General features: G+C 46.8%; 1 protein-coding gene across 1 annotated transcript; it reads right to left on the reverse strand.

Annotated features, from left to right (window-relative positions):
- Positions 1-4,412: 4,412 nt before the first annotated feature.
- Positions 4,413-17,748, reverse strand: LOC119898224 (synaptotagmin-11-like). The gene is given in 5 exon segments (XM_038712407.1): positions 4,413-6,364; positions 6,367-6,588; positions 9,044-9,164; positions 10,087-11,018; positions 17,465-17,748. Coding segments are annotated over 5 exon segments (1,395 nt in total). The 5' UTR covers positions 17,499-17,748; the 3' UTR covers positions 4,413-6,278.
- Between the last annotated feature and the right edge of the window lie 3,776 nt (positions 17,749-21,524).

The following is a 21,524-nucleotide window of genomic DNA, read 5'->3' on the forward strand; positions in this document are numbered from 1 at the left end:
TCTCTGGATGACTGTCTGGTGTTTCTCATTGACATCTGATGTTGATGACTTCCTGTAGATTAAAAGTGAACTGCTTCTTCTGTAATCCATTTACGATTTAACACAAACCCCTCAGTGTCTGAGGAGGAACAGTCCTTCCCACAGTCAGCTCTCATGTGATGCTCTTCTTTAATCCAGTCATGGATTTGATTGGAACGATACTGGAGCGAGATCATCTACAGATAAATCAGCGTTCAGACTCAGCTCGAGTCACTGAGACCGATTGATTAGCGGGAAATGAAGCCATTATTGATAATCAACACATTGTTTGTGATTTGTCCAGACATGTTTAAAGACGTCACACTTTGCTGATACTTAAAGAGCAAACAATCAAAACATGATCCGTAGATTGATCAATGCTAGACCTGTAACGATTGGTCAATTCATTGAACTATTTTGATAACTGAATAATGGTTTTAGTCATTTTTAAGCAACAAAGCCAAACACCCGCCGGTTTCTGGCTTCTTAAATGTGACAGTTTGATGTTTTTCTAAGTCATACTTCAGGGAAACTTTCAGAAATACTTTATTGATCCCACGAGAGGAAATTGTTGAACATGATGTAACTGAACATGAAATTTGAAGGCATCGCCTCAAATTCACTTATAGATAAAATGATCAAAAGATTAACTGATAAAATAATAGGCAGATTATTCGATGATGAAAGCAACCGTTGGAGTATAAACATGATTCAGTCTTTCAAGGTTCAGCTTTACCGTCATTATAATATTTATTTATTGGTCTGCAAAGTGTTCTGAGGTCTGCACTACGACCCGACGCTGAATAAGATGTTGGTCAGTGTGTTCACTGAACTGAAGTTGGTGAGTTTTTTCCCCAGATGAATGCCCGATGATAATGTCAGGGTTAGAGTTTGGGGAAAAAGATTAAAGTTGTAAATAACAGGAAAAAGTAATCACAAATCTACAATTAAAAAATTTGAATATTCTCCGACACACTGTCAGACATTTATGAGAGAAACACGAACCACATCACTACCCTTTGCTGCAACATCCATTCATTATGCATGCAGTGGAAAATTATATTATACTTCTCAAACAGATTTAGCAGTGAGGAAACACTCGTGATTTCAGCCCACATCACCGTATTATCAAATGCATCCTTGAACTGGGCGTATTCAGAAGAAATAGGATTTTTTGACTTTAATTTCAGGGAAGTTTTGTTCCTGTAAATTCATTTCGGCTCTGTGTTTTTACTGCGTAAAACAGTCAAGATAAATATGTGAAAACATTTAGGATCATTCAGTTATACAGATTCAGAATTCCATATGGATTCAAGTTAATCAAGAAGATCACCTGCTCGGAGCAGTTTAGAGATGTGGCGTAAATCACCATGACAGCAGACCTCGGGGTTATTCAGGTACACCTGACTTACTGTCTGTGTGTCAGTTGGACACTCCTGCCATGTGTTGTTTTATTCTGTGATATTAATCCTTGTGTGTTCATGTAAGCTGTACATCCGGTTTTATTTTGTAGTACTCTGCCTCAAGTGTTTTACTTCCGTGTCCCTGTCTCATTACCCTGATTGTCCTCACCTGTGTCTTGTGTCCTCGCCCCTCCTGTGCAGATACAGCGGTTGTCTTCCTGTTGTTCGGTGCTTGCTCGTTGTCCTACTTGGTGGGCGGTTACCTACCTGTGTTTCACGTCTCGTGTTTCTGGTCGCTGGACTTAATGTTTGGGTTTATGGACTACGCTCAGTTGTTGATACTGTGTTTTCTGTCAGCTTCACCTCAGTTATATGTCGCTTTTCTGCAACTGCTCTCTAGTTGAACTTAACACATTATAGAACACAGGAAACTCCGCAGACACACTAATAAACACATCGAAACGCTTACAACAGATTACAGCACTAAAATAGAAGCAAGTATGTGAAAGTAGAACTCTATTATAAGTAAGATAAACCGTTCTGATGTATTTGTTCCCTCACGTCTGCTCTGTAGGTCGAGGTGTCTCTGTAGCATCGCCACAGAGCTCCAGAGTGCAACCTAACAAATGTGACAGAGGAGGAGACAGAGGAGGGGACAGAGGAGGAGACAGAGGAGGGAACAGATGAGGAGGAGACAGAGGAGAAGGAGACACAGGAGGGGACAGAGGAGGGGACAGAGGAGGAGACAGAGGAGGGAACAGATGAGGAGGGACAGAGGAGACAGAGGAGGGCAGATGATGAGGAGACAGAGAAGGAGACACAGGAGGGGACAGAGGAGGGACAGAGGAGGAGACAGAGGAGGAACAGATGAGGAGGGACAGAGGAGGAGAGGGAGGGGACAGATGAGGAGGAGACACAGGAGGGAACAGAGGAGGAACAGAGGAGGGGACAGAGGAGGGAACAGAGGAGGGGACAGAGGAGGGAACAGAGGAGGGAACAGATGAGGAGGACAGAGGAGCAGAGGAGAAGGACACAGGAGGGGACAGAGGAGGAGGAGGCAGAGGAGGAGACAGAGGAGAGAGGAGAAGGAGACACAGGAGGGCAGAGGAGGGACAGAGGAGGGAACAGAGGAGGGGACAGAGGAGAGGAGGAGAGAGGGGACAGAGGAGGGGACAGAGGAGGAACAGAGGAGGGGACAGAGGAGGGAACAGAGGAGGGGACAGAGGAGAAGGAGACAGAGGAGGAGACACACCAGACGTCATGATGAATAAGAAAGGAGGCGTGACACGCGGCGTCCATGGCTAACTTGTTTTTATTTGCACGTCTGATTAGTGTGACAGAGCTAACACGAGGTTAGCGTCCAGGTCTACAGCAGGGGGCGCTCAAACACACTGAAGCTCCGAGGACATCAGACAGGAAGGAAACCGGCAAACATGTTCACATCTGTACAAATCTACAGTCCGAGCCGTCCGCGGCGTCCTCGGCACGTCTCTGACTCAAAGTTAGTTTCACACAGGTTATTCTTCTTCGCCACGTCGGCGAGCTGCAGGCTCGGCGCGAGCGGGGTTAACGTGGGTTAACTCTAAACTGGGACTAACGTGTGCTCGTTAGACTACACCACTCAAAGGAAATATTCAAACATCCACTGGGCTTCAGAAAACAAACGGCTTCAGGCACTCCTGCAGGGAAACGCTTCACACGCCAGTGCAGGTCGGAGGAAGAGAAGGAACGTGACACAGGGGCACAGGAAGCGAAGAGAAGCTGCGGTTGCTGATGGTCTCCGCCCGGCGCCGTCGTCTCATTACCTCCGGGTTCATCAGGACGCATCTGACCTCGACAAACGGTCGTCTCGTCTCCCTGAAGCCTGGGATCAGGACGCGTTGATCGGCTTTTAGTTTCTCTTGTTAAGCCGCCTGCAGGGAGCTCGCGCCGGCTGCTTTGTTGGTCGGCGGTCTAAAGATGCTCGAGGCGTTCGCAGATTACCGTAAAACTTCAGTTAAAGCGTCCTAGTTAGACGCCGCTCCCATTTACTGGCCTGGTGTGGCTGCATGTTCTGGTCTCAGTTAGAAGCTGTTTGGATGTATGAAACCTCTTCAAGCTGCTTAGTGCACACCAAGGTAAATCTTTAAAGTATTTATAATGTAAACAATGAGCACTAAAGTGGTTTTCCTTCACATTTACTTACACGGTAAAGGAACAAGGTCGCAGAAGGCTTGGTGATTTTAACAAATAAAAGCACAGGCAACCAGGTTTTACGGTAGTTTCATTTAGTTGATTAAAATCCGTATTTTACGCAGCTATGATTACACCTGCCCGGGGACGATAGCTAAACTGGCACAGTTACAGAAATGTTTGTTAATGCGCACTATGCCTCTAACTTTAAACTGTATGAATAAACAAATGTTCAAATTCTCTGATTGCAGCTTCTCATGTGTGAATTTTCCTAGTTTCTTTGCTCCTCTGTGACAGTAAACTGAATGTCTTTGGGTTGTGGACGTCATGTCGAACTTTGGGAAACTTAGATAAACATTTTTTACCACTTTTTTTAGGCTAAAACATTAATGGTGAAAATGATCATTAGCTGCAGCCCTAAACAGGTACGAACTGAGACTCTGCAGTAACGCCTCTGTGACGGCTGAGCTGCAGTCAGTTTAAAACGTCTGTAAATGTGGACGCTGTTTCAGGTTAAAGGTCCAGTGTGTGACATTCAGGAGGACCTACTGGCTGATAATATCCATAACTCTCTTTTCAGTGGTGTGTAAAGACTTTACATAATGAACCGTTATGTTTTTATTACCTTAGGATGAGCCACCGTAGCTTCTCCTGCGCACTTGCAAGGGAGGAGGTGGTTGGTTGCAGTTCCCACTCTCACCACTAGATGCCACTAAAACTTCACACTGAACCTTTACAGAAATGCAGAGGACGTTTCCTTCATGACGCCGTCAGCAGCAGTGGAACCACACGATTGGCTTGATTGGCTTTCTAGTAGGAGGGGCGGGACAGCCGCCCTCTTTGGCGTTACGGGGTTTGCCTAGAGTTGTACTGAGGATTGTACGGGTCTCCTCTTAAAACGTCTCTGGCGTGACGCTGTGCAGTTTCACCATCACTACAGTGAAACAGGCTGCAGCTCACAGACTCGTTTTAAATATTTACGGCCACTACCTGACAAAGCTAACGTTAGCATGCTAATATCTGAAGAGTCACGGAGGTCACATGGAGCGCGGGCGACCTGACCTGAAACTTTAGGCCTTAATAGTCCAGAGGTTACGGCCTTGTCCTGCAGATCCAAAGACTAATGGTTCGAATCCCGGTCTCAGCATACCACTACTGAACTGAAGAAATATTTTGGGGTGGAGATGGAGCAGTGGATTAGACACATGCCTTGGTGTAAGAGACCTGGGTTTGAATCCACTGTGAGACACCAACGTGTCCCTGAGCAAGACACTTAACCCCTTGTTGCTCCAGTGGCGTGCGACCTCGGACCGATACACCAACTATTAGTGGCTTTGGATAAAAGCGTCGGCTAAATGATGAATGCTGTTTAACAGTGACTTCAGTGTGGGGATGTCACGAGAACTGGTACTTCGGTGCCAAAATTCTGGAAACACCACAGTACTCGTTTTCTGCAGGACCGGAGATCCGACACGTGGAAGATGTTAGTTTAATATTTAGCATCTGTCTGTTTTCATTTTGACAGCTCTGTGTCAAAGCCTCGAGTTTTCCAACAGAGAAATCTCAAACCACAGCCAGTACAGCCAGAGACCAACCTGAAACATTTCACACCTGAGAGATTGTAATTTTAATTTTAATTTAATTTTACGTCAGTCAGAAGACGCTAAACCACGTTAATAACACGCCCGTTCTGCTGCCTGTACTCGTTTCTCAAGCTTTAACGGTGCGACCTGATTGAGTGAATCCTGGTCTCGGCAGGTCTTTCCGTGACTCCTGGTAATGAGACAACGGCGTCGGGATGAATCAGTCCACCAGCTGCTTCCTGCTTCCTTCAGAGAGTCTATTAAATACCATTCATGTCACAAACAAGTATTTTACACGGTCTCTCAGTCTGCTCTAGTGTTGCTGAGCAGAAAGCTGATTGGTTAGCGTCTCCACTCGTCTTCAGCCACAGTTTGTAAATCCACATTGAAACAGTTCACAGTCAGATGGGAGGGCACCTCCTCCAGGAGCCACGAGTGAACACGATGTTTGATCTTCTTCAGGAGGAGGCAGGGAGCATGCTGTGGACTACAACAACCCCACCCCCTAAAAACATGGCCGCTGCGAGACATGGGAGCTCTGTGGCGCTCTTACCGGGTCCTACTGAGGAGTAATTATACTTGGATATATGCAGCGATTAGTCCTACGCAGTGTTAGTGAGTATTTCTTCTACCGGAGCTGAAGCGTCCTCCTGCCGCCGCTCAGCTCTCAGCTCCTCATCTGGAGGGCTTGTTTTTCTTTTCTCTTGGGACAGACATGCGATGAGCTGCGTGACGACAACAGCAAGAAGGGGAATCTTTAGTAATCTTTTTTAAATCGGAGCATTCCTTCCCCGCGGACACACACAGCCAGAGGAGACATGAACGGGCCGAGGATGGTTTCATGGGTTCTCTTTTAGAAACAGCTCGTTTTCTTTTTGCTTCTTCGCTGTCATGAACAGGACGAATGTAGTGGTGGAAGAGAGAGATAGAAGAGAGAGAGAGAGAGTTTCACTATGATCACAACTGTGTGTGTGTGTGTGTGTGTGTGTGTGTGTGTGTGGTGTGTGCTGTACACTGAGTCTGTATTTCCCAGTGGTTTCACTGGTGGAGTCCCAGCCAGGAAGGTGGTGTGGGCTGGTTTCTGCTGGTCCCCCCCCCAGCCTCAGTACTCGCTCAGGTTGTGCCATTTGGAGATCTGCCGGCGGGGGTTTTCGCAGACCTCCCTCCAGTGGGAGGCTCCGGAGGGGGCGGGCTGTGGAGCCCGAGCAACAGGCGGCCCAGAACCTCGTTCTTGGTGGTCCGGTCGAAGTCGACCACCAGGAACTCCACGGAGATCTCGGGCAGCAGCTCGGGCGGGATGTCGTAGATGAAGGACTCGTTGAAGACCGGGTTCAGCGTGCACTTCTTCACGTGGGTCTTCTTCTTGGCGATGCGCTTCCGGCCGTAGAAGACGTTCACCTTCACGTAGGGGTCTGAGGAGCAAACAAGAAAAACCACAATGTAGAGCTGGAAACAAGTTAAAGGGGTACTTTGCGATTCTTATCCAAGACACTTTTTGTTAAATTAAGCAAATATTTCCTCGTGGGTCGCCAGCTCTGTGGTTTTGGTGCGCTTCCTCCACAGCTCTGGGTCTGTACATTGAGCACAAACGAAGCTGCTGGGAGCGAGCGGCAGGTGGCTGGGCGCGCTCCAAACAGCGGTACGTTCGAACACGCTGGACTCCAGCCACAGAGGGAAAGACGTTCTAAGAGCAGGTGAGGGGAAGACCTGTGTGAACATCTGTGAGCGGCTTCAGTGCTGGATAAATCTAGGAGATTAGAGAGGAATGAAAACCGATGCTGAGGGCGCTCTGTTTCTGCCGGACAGGGTGAACGGGTGAACAGAGAGAAGCGGGTCGGCTCCTCGTTCAGCAGTAAATGTACAGTAGAAGTTACAGAGGCAGCTTCTCAGGATGAAGAGGAGCTCCTGTGTGCTGCTGCCAACTGTTGAATAAAGTGAAGGAGGTTGACCCAAAGTCAGCGCTGACTTCGGCCCTGGAGATAAACAGTCGCTCCTGTGCTTCCCGGCTCTTTTCAGCCAAAGTATTTTTGTACAAACTAATAATAACTCTCTAGTTTTACTCTGTTGTGTTTGGACGCTGCGTTTGTGACCTTACACATGTCGTTCGTTTGATGATGTTTGTTCACTAATTGTAACTGTTGAAGCAGAGTAGGACTGGTTACCATGGCAATGTGCGTTCATGAGTTTGTTTATCAACAAATCACAGCGATTCCACCTGCCGCTCGCTCCCAGCAGCTGGTTGGTGCTCAATGTACAGACCCAGAGCTGGCGACCCACGAGGAAATATTCGCTTAATTTAACAAAAAGTGTCTTGGATAAGAATCGCAAACCCTTTAAGGTACCGCTGGGTTCTTCCTTTTGGAAATAAAGCTTGTTTTAACATGTTGGCAGGAAAGAAACTTGGTCAGGCTTCAGATCTAAGTCTTTTGGACTATGGTGATGTGGTGTACATGCATTCTGCCCTTCGTATTCTCCACCTTTAGATTCTGTGTAGAAAACTACATTTTATAACTAACTCTGGTTCCCGACCGGCCGTCACTAAGTCTACGCAGACTGTTTCATTTGTATATTTTAGTGTCCAAGGCCACAGTGTAGTCAAAAATATAAACTTTTCAATTCATATAGATCCTGAATACTTTAAACGGTTTTAAATACTCATTTTCTGCAGAATTAACAAAACCAACTGTGCAAAGCACCGACGCTCCGACCTCTATAAAGAACCCTGAGAGGTTGGAGACGCCTCCCCTTTCAACACCAGTGAAGTATTAAACAGGACGACCCAGTAAACTGTTGTCCGCCCAGCAGACATTTATAATTCTCTAAACTAAGCCAATCCCCCTCAGAGCCGTCAGACCTGCAGAAAGAAAATCCTTTATAAAGATAAAAGTTATTCTTTAAGCCTGAACGTCGTTACAAGTTGATCAGAAGTTGCTATATTTACTAGAAAACTATTTACAGAACGTCCTAAGAATTAAGAACTTTAGAGTAATGTTTTTTGATTACAATTTTTTTATAGTTTATTAGAAAACACGTTTTATTCATTTCAACCCACATTTATTAGATGACCTAGGCCCATTAAATGAATCTGAAGTCATGTTAAAACTCTAACTGGCCTCATGTGAGCTGGATCCAGCCCCCTTCTTTGTTTGTGATGTTGGTTTTTATTTCTCTGTAAGTTGGAACTGGTGGGACCTCTCGACCTGGTCTCTGTCGGTCAACAGATTTTAATCACGAGGGACTTCCTGGTTAAATAGAAATATGCGTGCATCTGAAAAACACTGAATAAACTGCAGCAAACCTTTTCTCAGTTTATTGTTTTGTCCGATCAAATATTCAGTTTACTGTCGTGTCTGACTAAGAAAAGCATCAAATCCTCATAACTGAGCAGCGAACACCGGGTTAAAATGTCTGAAAAGAAGAACAGTTAAGTCAATTATCACTGGCAGACTCAGTCACTGGTTTACTTGTGCTGTTTCATAATTAAACATGGGGGGGGGGGGGGGGTTAATCACTCACACAGGACTTTGAGGCTGATTCTACTTATTGTAATTGTAGCTGTCAGTCATTGTGAAGTAAGTTGTTGCTGCTTTTTACTGTTGTTCTTCATTTAATGACCATGTGACGTTCAGTTCCCGTCCTGCTCTAAGAGCTCTCCTCTAGCGCCCCCCTCAGGACAAACTACAGGTGAGAAGTCTGTTCTGTAGCTGAACATCACACATGAACACAGCGAGGCTCAGAGAATAGTCTCTCTGCGGTACTTCAAACACATTTTGGAAATTCCCGTTTGGACAGAAACGTTTGAGATGTTTAAGTCGGCCGTGAGATGAAATGTTAAAGGTGGAGAACACACAGCACACAAACACTCACTGGCTGACAGGCCGGTGATGTCCATCTTGGGGAGGTGTCGAGCTTTCAGGACGACCACGCTGAGGCGGTGAGACACCGGCTGGTAGGACAAAGACGCCAGCAGCTCGCCACGACTCTCACACTGAAAAAGACACAGAGACAATCAGATGCTGCGATGACGTCTCTGAACAGACACTAAACAGCACTCAGATCATTTTACTGCGGTAGAAGTACTAATACCACACTGTGCAAATACTCCACTGCATCTAAAACGTCCTTCAGTAAGATTATCTAAGTATTATGAGCAGCGTGTACTTACAGTACTGCAGGAAACTTCTCTCTTAGATCTGATGTTTGTGGATTAATATCCATTAATTAATCTGCAGCAATGCATCATGGTCTATAAGATAAGATGTATCGTAACATCAGTGGGCCCTTTCTCAGGTTCCTCTGAGAGTCTTTGTATTTTCTTTAGTTTATTTGTGACACTGTAGTTTTTGTGTAGAATAACGTGACTCATTTCATTTACTGATCCTCTGTGATCCTCTGAGCTCAGGAATAAAGAACAGGCGTTGGACAGTCCAGGTGCACCTTAGCTCTGCAGTCAGTAGTCATGGGTCCAGCAGGCGGACCTCTCATGCTGTGCAACATCTACCTGGACCTCCTTGCTAAAGACCTGATCCGGTTGGAGGTGCTGGCTCCTTTTTAAAGTTTAAATCTTGATTTTAAAGACGGATGGAAATGTTTTAAATGAGCAGATATTCCATCAGTGTATTTTATCTGCACGACGGAGTCTGAGTGTCTTGATTTTCTCCCCTGGATAAATAAAGGTTAAAGACAACATGTTAAAGCGCCTGACGTCACACAGATGACGTCGCTGACGCCGTTTAGAGTGACGGCTCAGCAGGACAACAGCTTATTCACCAACGTCCAGCTCTAACCCGATAAAGACGCAGCGGTGAGGTCAGACCTCCAGACCGCTTCCTCCTCTCATGTTCAACGTACAAACGAGCAAATGATTCATTAATAGTCTGCGACCACGTCTCGCCGCAGCTGTCACTCACCTGCATGTTCCTCTTGGTGATCTGCTGGCTCAGGTGGACTCGGCCCGTGCTCGGGTCCACGCCCTTCAGCGGCACCACGGCCTCGCCGATGACGTCGTCTCGGGCGAAGCGGTCGAAGCTGAGGACCAGGAAGTGCAGGGTGAGCTCGGGCAGCGAGCTGTAGGCCACGCCGTAGAAGGTGAAGGTCTCGTCGAACAGCGGGTCCAGGGTCTTCCTCAGCACGCGGGTCTTGACACGGTGCTTCTTCTCCGGCAGGATGGTCATCTTCACGTACGGGTCCGAGCTGCCCGCCTGCTCGTCTATGGCGGGGAGGCCCCGGGCCCCGACGATGGTCACCACCAGGGCCTTCTTGGGGAAGTTGTAGTCGACGGTGAGGCTGATGGCCCCCAGGCTGGGCTCCGGTTCGGGCTCCGAGGACGCAGGGGTGAAGGGGGACGCGGTCTTGCTGCTGGTCTGGCTGCTGCTGGCTGAGCTGTCCAGGCAGCAGTAGTCGGCGCGGACCGGCAGAGCCCGCTCCAGCCGGGCCTGGTTGAGGGCGGGGCCCGCCCCGGCGGGGGGGACCAGGTGACTCATCTGCAGCTGCCCCGGGACGTCCAGGATGTTGTTCTCAGCGTCCACCAGCACCATGCCCCTCCCCGTGGCGGCGGGGCAGCCTCGCTCTCCCTCGCGGTCGGAGCGCTCCACGCGGCGCATGCTGCGTACGATCCTCTTGCTGCTGCTGAGGGATTCTGGGTAAATGCTGATGCCCTTCAACATGTGGATGAACTTGTAGGGGGGGTCCTCGGCGTCGCAGTAACGGTCGCCGTGCAGCTTGTAGCGTCCAGAGATGCGCAGGTAACGGCGCTGACAGAAAGACCAGAGCAGAACCAGAACCACTACGACCAAAACCAGGACGCCAGCTCCCAGGAAGCCTGCCAGGACCGGAGACATGGCTGGGACAGAGACACAGAGGGAGGACGGGTCAGAACACAGCTCAGACAATCGGCTCTGATCAGCTGTCCGAGCGTCAGAACCAGAACAATCAAACAAGATGATTTTTAATTATTGTGATGAAGAGCAGCGTGATGACGATGGATCTGATTCATCTGAACTCTGCAGAGGTCATCTGGATCAGAACCAAAGACTCGATTCACTGAGAAAAGAACCTGCAGAACAGCTGATGACAGAAACGCCTAGTCATTAATCACAGCTCTGTGAATACTTCTTCATTCACTTCCTGTCCCGGGACATGCTGACATCATCTGAAACAGCCGTTTCTCAGCTCGCGTCACCATAAACTCTATAAATGTATGTTTACAGTGAAACGATGCTGCGTTCAGGTCACATCAGAGCTGTTGTAATAAAACGCCTCACCTCATCAGCTAAGCTCTGCGGTTCAGTCTAATTAAAGTATTTCAACCCTCACGTGACCAGCCGTGACCACAGAGAGGAAAACAAACATGGAGGACGATGATGCGTCACTGACGGTCACTGACGTCAGGATCGTGGTTAAAAACAGTAACACAGTGATGTCACCACATCGACCCTCCTGAGGTCTCATTAGAAACAACAGAAGTGATCCCTGCAGACGGGGGGGGGGGCAGCAGGAGGAGGAGGAGGAGGAGGAGGAGGAGGAGGAGTGTAAGGAGGTCTTTGTTTTCTGTACAGAGGAGCACTGTAGTCCTGATCTGATCTACCGTACTGGTCTGAATAGAGGAGCACCCTGATAATGAGGACAGACTGGTCCTCTGCTGGAACATGAAATCCTGGTCCCTCTGCTGCCGGCTCCCCATCGAGTGCTCGGCCTATAGTTACCCACAGCGCTGTGTGTAAAATGAATAACCTGTACGACAGGCCAACACCGTACTCAACCCGCTCCGTCAGCCCGAGTCTAAACCCTCAGACAGAGTCAATGGGCCCTATTTTAATAACCTAAGCGCACGGCGTGGAGCGCACGGCGTGGAGCGCACGGCGTGGAGCGCACTATTTTAAAGGTGAAAAACATGGTGAGTGTTCCAGGTGGTTCAAAGGGTTGTACTCAGTCTGTGAATTAGTCATGGGTGTGTTTTATGCGTGATCCACCAGCCAGGAGCGTTTTTACTACTACTGCTAATATGATGATGAAACCATCAGGTGACTCGCAGCAGAGACAGAAGTGTGGACGCCCGATGTTCCTCTGCAGCTCTGTAAACGTCTGACCCTCACTGCGCTGCCTTATTAGAAGCTCTGATGAACCGGTCGGGGGTCACATCTCTCCCCTACAGCGGTTTCTTTATTTTGTGCTTTACTGCAGTATTTTCTTCAACCATTAGAGAGGCTGCTGTCAGACGTTTTAAAACGTTTCATGTGCAGAACAAAACACGGTGAAATACTGCGGTGTCGCTTTCTGCTGCATCAAGATACAGTTTAGCTGAACAACTGTTGGCTATCTGAAGCAGCAGAAAGTGTTTCACTGTTTGTTGTTATTTAAGGGCGCGTTACTCAGATGGTAAGAGAGACGCCGTGCACATTTACGCACCAGGCACAGCAGCGTAACTTCATTCATTATTAAAGTCTCCGACACGCCGACAGGATATGTCAGGACCTGATGTTAATTCATGTTCCGAGTTCTTCTACACGTCCAAAAGGTCTCACGCACAGTCCAGGTTCATAGTGACGCAGCAGCCGTCCTCCGGATCCTTCCTGAGCTAAAAGTTGAATTCTGTTTCCTCTGCAGAGTTTAGAATGGGCACAAACCCTCAGAGCGAGTGAAACCCTTTAATACCGTCAGACATTTTATACTCCACAAAACTATCGGTGGAGGAGTTTCCAAACCCAACTGTTGTTATTTTGGTGCTGACAGCTGATTGTAAAGTGACCTCTGATCACCACAGCGAGCTGCTGCAGGCCTCAGATCTGCTTCCTGTTGTTGTTCATTCAGACCCATCAGATGATGTCATGTTTGGAAGGAGCTGAAAGCAGCTGAGCTCGCTGCCTAGCAACGCACACACGCACGCACACACACACACACACACACACACACACACGCCTCACATTAAGCACCCTTCATTGGCTGGCTCAGAGCCAATAGGAACACAGTATTTTACTGTCCTGAATTTTCTACCAAACAGAATTTAATTCATGACGACGCTGAAGCGATCGGTGCACCTGCAGAATAATCTATTGATCCCTCCTGACATTTAAAGCTGATTATTAGATTTTATTACTAGTTGGATTCTCAGTTTAGAGACTCGTCTGTTTGTCTGTTTTAAATTTCACTAAACTGAGGACTTTTTCTTTTACTGCAACGATGAATCAAATCTGAAATCAGACAAAGGAAGTTAACGACCTCACACAGCTTCAGCTCTACCTGCAGAGCGCCGACAGGACGAGCGTTTTACCCAGAATGCAGTGTTAGTATTTGAGCCTCTACACAGTTAGTGAATGTCAGAGCAGACTGCAGATCAGTTCCCAGGACTGGACTCTTCTCTCCTACGAGGAGGAAATATTCATCAGCATGTTTTTACTACTTTTAGTAACAGCCTGTTTCTTATTTCACCGTTTTAATTATTCTTCATTCTCCATCGTCAGTATTACAGACCTGACGTACCTCCGCTGCAGACACGTCAGCGTTCCCGCTTCTTATTCCGTTTTCCCGTTACCGGTACCAGAGATGGTACGGCTCTTTAGCCTTTATCAAACACGTGGATCTCTTCCTCCTCTACCTCGCCGTCATCTGCTCACAAATTCCCTTTCTTACACCTGAAATCCAGCGGACCGGAGCTCTTCTGAGTTACGTGCATGCTGTTTGTCCAACCGGAGCTAAGTCTGCTGCTCCATGTTTACGTCTGCAGCCTCCAACAGCTGCTGCTGCTGCGTGACGCCCTGTTCTTCTTCTGCTGCGTGCGGGTCACTACAGGCGGACAGTTCACACTGGAGTCTGATATCAGCCACATTTAAACTATCATGTGAACTGTCAAACAAACAAAATCTGATCTGGGAAAAACATTTGAATTGAACATTAAGGCCTGCAGTCTGAACGCAGCCATGGCGGCTAAAATAGCGGACACGGTCACCGCCGCATATCCGGCAGCTGTTGTGTCCAGAGAGCTCCCTCACTGACCCCGGCAGGAACCCGGAAAGCTAATAATGAAGGTGAAAAATATTAATAAAGGCTGCGGGCTGACGTCATCATGCTTTCATCTATATCTTGAATTTAACGATCTCCTCCTATCAAAGACCCGCATTAGGAGGCTTTTGTTCCATCAAGCCTTCACATCATGTTACATAACGAGACATTACCCAGCGTCTGATCTGCTAACGAGGGTTGGGTCATCAAACACAACCAGGTAGAACCTGTTGACATTTTGTTGATTTTGTGAAAGCAGTCAAAGAGCAGCCATGCGGATGAAACGAGTTATTAAACTCTAGCTGGTGGAAAAGTAAAGTGAGGAGTCTCAGCAGCCAGGAAAGGAACCCTGGCTGAGGAACGGCCTTTTTCCTAACTCACGTCCTCACCCTTATTACCATGGTTACCAAGCAGTCGGGACAGGGTCTGCCGGTTAGGAAGTTTCTGGATTACGGCCCCTGGTCTTTAACAGCGTCGACCAGCACTGAGTCTCCCTCCATCTTGTTAGAGACTTTGTGAGTAGACGACGGTGCGGTGAGGGAGAGAGAGAGGAGCAAACGCTGGCAGGAAACATTAACCAACATCAAACTATATCTGTAGAAACGTATACTGTCTAATTTCAGATCTCTTTTATAATTATAGCGGTATACTGCCACTCAACATACGACAACACCGGCAGAGCTCCAGCCGTGATGGATCTCCAGAGATCCAACAGAACTAATGTTCAGTCCCAGGAACAGACGGACGCTGGTGCTCAGAAATTCATGAATGAATGAGCGAGTTGCGGCTGTGAAAAAAGCATTACGGCTTAACAACGTGAAGCTAAAACAGCGAGAACTTCCTGATCTTTAAGGTAACTGAAATGAATTTGTTGTGCATCAAAGGGTTAATATCGACATATTTATCTGATATCTGATCATTTTCATCGTCTCTGCAGGCTGGGGGTTTTCTCTCATTGTACCTCAGGCTGAAAATAATATAATAATGATAATAATAACATCGATCTGTTGGTTATTTTCACATTTAATCGCTTGCCCTACAAAACCCTGAGGTGCAGTCTTCTCACGTCCTGCTTTGTGCGACCAAAAGACACAAAAACATGAATTGAAATCAATGTACTCAGATGAATTTATATACCCAAATCTATTCTATCTATTGTGTATGTTGTTGAACTAACTGGACTCTAACTTTACAGTAACTGAGCTGGAATAAGATTAAAACAGTTTAAGCTGCAAGTCCCCATTTTCATTAACAATAACTGTGCTCTAATATTTTCAAACTGTCCGGGCCGTCACAGGTCTCTGACTTATGTTGCTGCTGTGGTTCCTGATCGCAGTCCTATTGAATGCTTCCTGTTACAGCATGTGTGCCGGAGAACATTAATATAATCCATCTTAAACACAGACTGCAGTTCCTCACATTTATTATTATCATTATAATTATATAAATTAGTTTAGAAAATGGTGCAAATGTCAATCTGTGTTTCCCAAAGCCCAAGATGACGTCCTCAAATGTCTTGTTTAGAGAGGATTAAAGTAGCAAAATAGCTGGCAATTCATTTAATATTGACAGCAGTCCTATTTATAACATCAGTGTATTTATATATTCTCATTAAACCTTGCTGAAGAGGTTTAACGAGACGCGGTGACACTGAGTGACTCCGCCCAGTCTTTCACCTGTGGCCTCGTTCAACAAATACAAAGTTATGATACACAAACTTAGACCATCAGATAAAATCACCACCGTGTTTAGTTTGTAGCTGTACCTGAGTGTTTACAGAGTAAATGCTCCTCCGTTTATCAGAATAATAAGATGAGATGTTCTTTTATTGATCCCCTGGAGAGGAGATTTAATTTGGCACAGCAGCACAGAGGGAATGTAATGTACCTATTTATTATTTTATTATTCTATATTTTGATGTTTGAGCATCGTTTCCGGTTTCAGTGCGCCTGAATTTCTTTGTATGATTCATGCAGTGACAAAAAAGGAAATTTCAATTTCAATAAAAAGAAAGAACAAAATACAATAAAAGTAGATATACTAATATAAATCTAAATATCCACGACTAATGTGCTGAAGGCTGCAAATATAATAATCTCTTGGTTATGTCTACTCGCTTCCTCTCTTGTTCTAGTGTTTTATTTATGGAGCTGGAACTGATGATTATTTTCATTATTGGTGAATTATTTAGTGGATGAAATGTCTAAAACTCAAAGAGATTCAGTTTGCTGAGATAGAAAACAGACACTGGCGAGTGGAGGGGTTTCTTAAAATCCCAAAACTTTCTGCGATTAATTTGATCTGATGGTCACAGATCTGAAACACAACATTATGTTTTTATCACGTGACAGCGTGCGTCCATTTTGGGACAGATTCAGTTTGTAATTACAGCTGAAACTATTTCATCAACAGCAAATTTATCGATTTATCGTTAAAGCGATCGTCTCGTTACCTGAGTTTCTCTTATTAACGTCTGGAGTTTAGGATCGATAAATCATAATAATAATAATAATAACCATAAACTAACTGATTAATCAATGTATTGTTTGGTCTTCGGTCAGCTAAATGAATAAAATGTAAATGTAAATAAATGTTTTCCAAACCTTATAATCAATAAACAAACGACACTAATAATAGTTATAAAAATTAAACAGTACGTCGATTTTTTGTGTCCTCAGCGCCGGGTACAGACATGACGTCACCCGATACCCACCCGTACCCACCCCGACTGGCACGCGCACGTACACACGAGAGGCAGACGGTGCGTAGGCGCGTGAGAACGCCCTGTTTGCCGCGTCTGACGGGATGATGTTATTTTTATTAGTTAACATTTACCGCAGCCTCGTGTCGGGGTGAAGCTCCACTTTAAACAGTCACACGCCGTTTTTTTCTTTCTGTCTTTCCCCTTTTTTATTAACAAAACCATGAAGAGGTCGATATTTTACAGTTTTATCCATCAATTCCAACCTTTTCTGGTGTAAAATAATAACCTTTAACGTGATAAAGTGGAGTCAGTAACGATGATAAATGACAGTTCATCTCAAATTATGGGATTAAAATGAAAAACAGCGCTAATGAAACAAAATAACGGGCGGTGGCGCGATAACGCCTCATTAACTGGGTGTTAGAGACAACCAATCAAGCGGACACGGGACATTTTAGGCTAAAACACCTGTTAAACTTGACGATAAAACATTATAGCGTCCTGATAAAATAAGACTTGGAGTATATTTAAAGAGTTATTTCGACGCCAGCAGCAGAGATGTGAAGCAGAAAGGGCCTGGCTCTCACCGTAGGCGGGTCCCAGCTCGATGATGTCCGCCATTTTGTGTATCTGGGCTGGATGCGGTCCTGACGGGAAGAGAAGAGCAGAGAGAGATGGAGGGAGGACGCCGACTGACCGCCGCTTTTATTTCACATCCATAGAGAATCGACGGGGAGAGAAATCACCGAAAACAAGCCGCTGCTCCGGGAGCTGAATGCCTCACACGTCCTCCGCTCGGCGGGTCGGTGTCTCCGTCGCTGCTCGGTGCGCAGTGATGCTCGCGCTAGGATGCAGGGAGGCTGCGCGGAGGAGCTCGCGATGAGACTGGACAAAGATCGTCTCTGAGAGATGAGTCACTCCGCGGGAAAACAGACCTCAGACTCCTCACTGCTGTTTCTCTGCAGTGCCACGCCGCTTTATTATGGCGAAGGAGAACAATTAAATACCTTTATTGTTATTTTATTTCTTCAAACCAGTCACTTTCTATGTCTTTTAGATTAAATAATATCAGACTCAAGTCTTTAAAAGGGTTTTTCCCTCAGCACTTCTTCTGGCTGCCTCTAGTCTCACTCAACTAAAACTTTCCTCTGTTTCATCACATTTTGAAGTTATTTGATCAAAGCAATTCTGACATGAATAAAACAAGCAGGAACCTGCAGGTCTGAAAAGTGAAGCACTTTAAACCTGCGTCCTCTCCAGCAGCCAGCAGGGGGCGACTTAAACCTGCGTCCTCTCCAGCGGCCAGCAGGGGGCGACTTAAACCTGCGTCCTCTCCAGCGGCCAGCAGGGGGCGACTTAAACCTGCGTCCTCTCCAGCGGCCAGCAGGGGGCGACTTAAACCTGCGTCCTCTCTAGCAGCCAGCAGGGGGCGACTTAAACCTGCGTCCTCTCTAGCAGCCAGCAGGGGGCGACTTAAACCTGCGTCCTCTCCAGCGGCCAGCAGGGGGCGACTTAAACCTGCGTCCTCTCTAGCAGCCAGCAGGGGGCGACTTAAACCTGCGTCCTCTCTAGCAGCCAGCAGGGGGCGACTTAACCCTGCGTCCTCTCTAGCGGCCAGCAGGGGGCGACTTAAACCTGCGTCCTCTCCAGCGGCCAGCAGGGGGCGACTTAAACCTGCGTCCTCTCTAGCGGCCAGCAGGGGGCGACTTAAACCTGCGTCCTCTCTAGCAGCCAGCAGGGGGCGACTTAAACCTGCGTCCTCTCTAGCGGCCAGCAGGGGGCGACTTAAACCTGCGTCCTCTCTAGCAGCCAGCAGGGGGCGACTTAAACCTGCGTCCTCTCTAGCGGCCAGCAGGGGGCGACTTAAACCTGCGTCCTCTCCAGCGGCCAGCAGGGGGCGACTTAAACCTGCGTCCTCTCTAGCAGCCAGCAGGGGGCGACTTAAACCTGCGTCCTCTCTAGCAGCCAGCAGGGGGCGACTTAAACCTGCGTCCTCTCCAGCAGCCAGTAGGGGGCGACTTAAACCTGCGTCCTCTCTAGCAGCCAGCAGGGGGCGACTTAAACCTGCGTCCTCTCTAGCGGCCAGCAGGGGCGACTTAAACCTGCGTCCTCTCTAGCGGCCAGCAGGGGGCGACGCCAGCGGCTGCAGAAAGAAGTGTGATTGTATAGAAGTCTATGAGAAAATGTTTCTACTTGTCAGCTGATTTATTGGAAGTAGAATCAGGTTGCTGACGATGTCCATCTGTTTCTTCTATATTTGCATTGCATGTTTTGTTATTGAGAAAATAAACTCACCTGAGTTATTGAACATTTCTTGTTGCAAGATTATTGTTTTAACAATTTTTTCAAAAAGTGACGTGGACGTGTCCCTGGTGTAAATTACACCTATGATTGGAATCATGAATGTTTACATATTGTTGCGAGTGACTCCTGCTTTGTCCCCTCTGGTTAAATCTCACTCCAGCTGCAGTAACTTTAAGTTTACACAAGGTCATTCACACTGTGTCGGACTGCAGCCGAGCTTCTTTACTTTCCGGGATAGTGAGCAGAGTGAGACATCACGGCATCATCCTCCTCACCGGATTGGTCCTCGCGGGAGTGGAGGCCCCGCCCCCTGCGCTGCGTCACGCAGAGTTAGATAATAAACAGGAATGAACATACATGCACATTTAAACAGGAAGTGGATGTGTTTGTCTGAGCTGCAGCTTCTTCTTCTGTGTTTTTATTAATTTTGTTTCTCCTCAGACTGAAGCTGATTTATATTCTGACCTGCTCGGTTCTTTTTGGAACCTTTTCTCTTGTGTAGGTCACATACAAAGAAAGTGCATCGTTATTAATATTTCATTAAGGAATAAACCAACCTAACCTGCAGTAAACGCTCTGTTTTACAGTTTAAAACTTTATGAAAGCTACTAGTAACTATTCCCATCTTACTAGTAGCAATTGATTAGACAGGCCTACTAGAAGAAGAAGAAGATATACTTTATTTAATAATAATATAACTCAGTGTTTTCACTCTGTTATTATGTCAGTATCCACACAGGTCTGAAATACACTCGTGCACAAACACGACCCACAGCAACACGGAGAGATGTCAGAGTGAGGCGGCTGCCAGTCAGCGCGGCGCCTCTGAGCAGAACAGAGTGGTGATCAGTGAGGAGGATGGCGGTGTCCTCAGGGCGTCTAAGGGAAGTGGTGGGTGAGCAGCTGGTGCAGTCGATGGTGTACAGAGTGAGTGTGATCTATATGTTCAGGATGCACAGGTTGGTTTTTCTTTTAAACTCCAGGACTCAGATCATCTGTAACTGAGCCCCCTCAGCGCCCTGCTACCACCGCCGGCACATTCGCACCGACGCCATGTGACATTTTGCTCATTTCAGTGTATTTCTCTTGCTGAAGAGGTTTAACGAGACGCGGTGACACTGAGTCAACCAAACTCCGCCCAGTCTTTCACCTGTGGCCTCGTTCAACAAATACAAAGTAATGATACACAAACTTAGACCATCAGATTTACTGTTTGGGGAAAATTTTCTTTGTATCACTTCAAAACTTTAAACCTTAAAAGTGTCGCAGGTGCAGCATTTGTTATTCTAACTGGTACATTTGTGAGATTCAATATTAAAAGTCACTCTCTGGCTGCATGACGTGACAGCGACTGCTAAAGAAAATGGTCCAGTTTTGATCAATGTTGGCTTGTTTCTTGTTTATTGAACAACTGCAGCAGCGATCCAGAACACGAACTACTACTACCTGAACATGTTCTGCAAAGTACAGGGAACCTACAGGTGGATCTGACAGGATGTTCCTCCGACTTCCTGTGAGTGTCTTGTCTGAAAAGACAAAATGTTATTTTTCCCATCCTCCACGTACTGTTTCTGTTCTGTGCGTCTCTTAAACATGGGAACGGGCTGAACCGGTACCGGGGACGTAACCGATTTTCACTGTTCTAGCTGTTTTTCGTCCAAAAACAGCGGTGCTTTGTGTCAACAGAGACAGTCTGGCGGGCCGCCATCTTGTTTAGATCGGCTGCGGTCTTATGGTGCGTTCCAGTTGACATGGGAAGTCAGAATTTCTGAGTTCAAAGGTCAAAATATCAAAGGGAACGCCCCCTTAAGTCGGAACCCCGACTTTGTGATCCAAGATGGCTGTCGGGGCATCAACAGTTAGTGAAAGCTGTAGTTTATACTGTTTATTAGCACTTCTGTGTACTTGTGACTCATAAATGTTCGTACACAAAGTGCTGTCGTATCAACAGCTAACCTGGCTAGTTGTAAACAAACAGCTGGCCGAGCGAGGTTTTCCGACTTGTTAACTGGAACGCCATCAACTGTGTGACGTGTGACGGCGTTCCCAGCTCCGACTTCCAAGGTAAATGGAACGCAGCGTTAAGTTTCATTTCTGTCATCAGATTGAAGTGGAGAAGAAGAGTGTGATGTGGCGGAGGCGATCTTTATCGGCCTCTGCTGGCGACCCGTAGGAGCTACAAACTGAGCCCACCACAGCCCTGCAGGATGTTCTGGTCTCAAGCTGTGGGCCTGGACAGTGTGGGAGTGCTTTTGGTCATTTATATTGACTGTTTGTATCAATATTTCAATGTTTTGGAAGCTTTATGTTATTTGGAACGTGGTTGTGTGGAGAGAAATAATG

The sequence above is a fragment of the Micropterus salmoides genome, unplaced genomic scaffold (genome assembly GCF_014851395.1).
Source record: "Micropterus salmoides isolate LMB-PRFRI ecotype aquatic unplaced genomic scaffold, ASM1485139v1 Ms_hic_scaffold_11, whole genome shotgun sequence".
In the NCBI taxonomy this organism is placed as follows: Eukaryota; Metazoa; Chordata; class Actinopteri; order Centrarchiformes; family Centrarchidae; genus Micropterus; species Micropterus salmoides.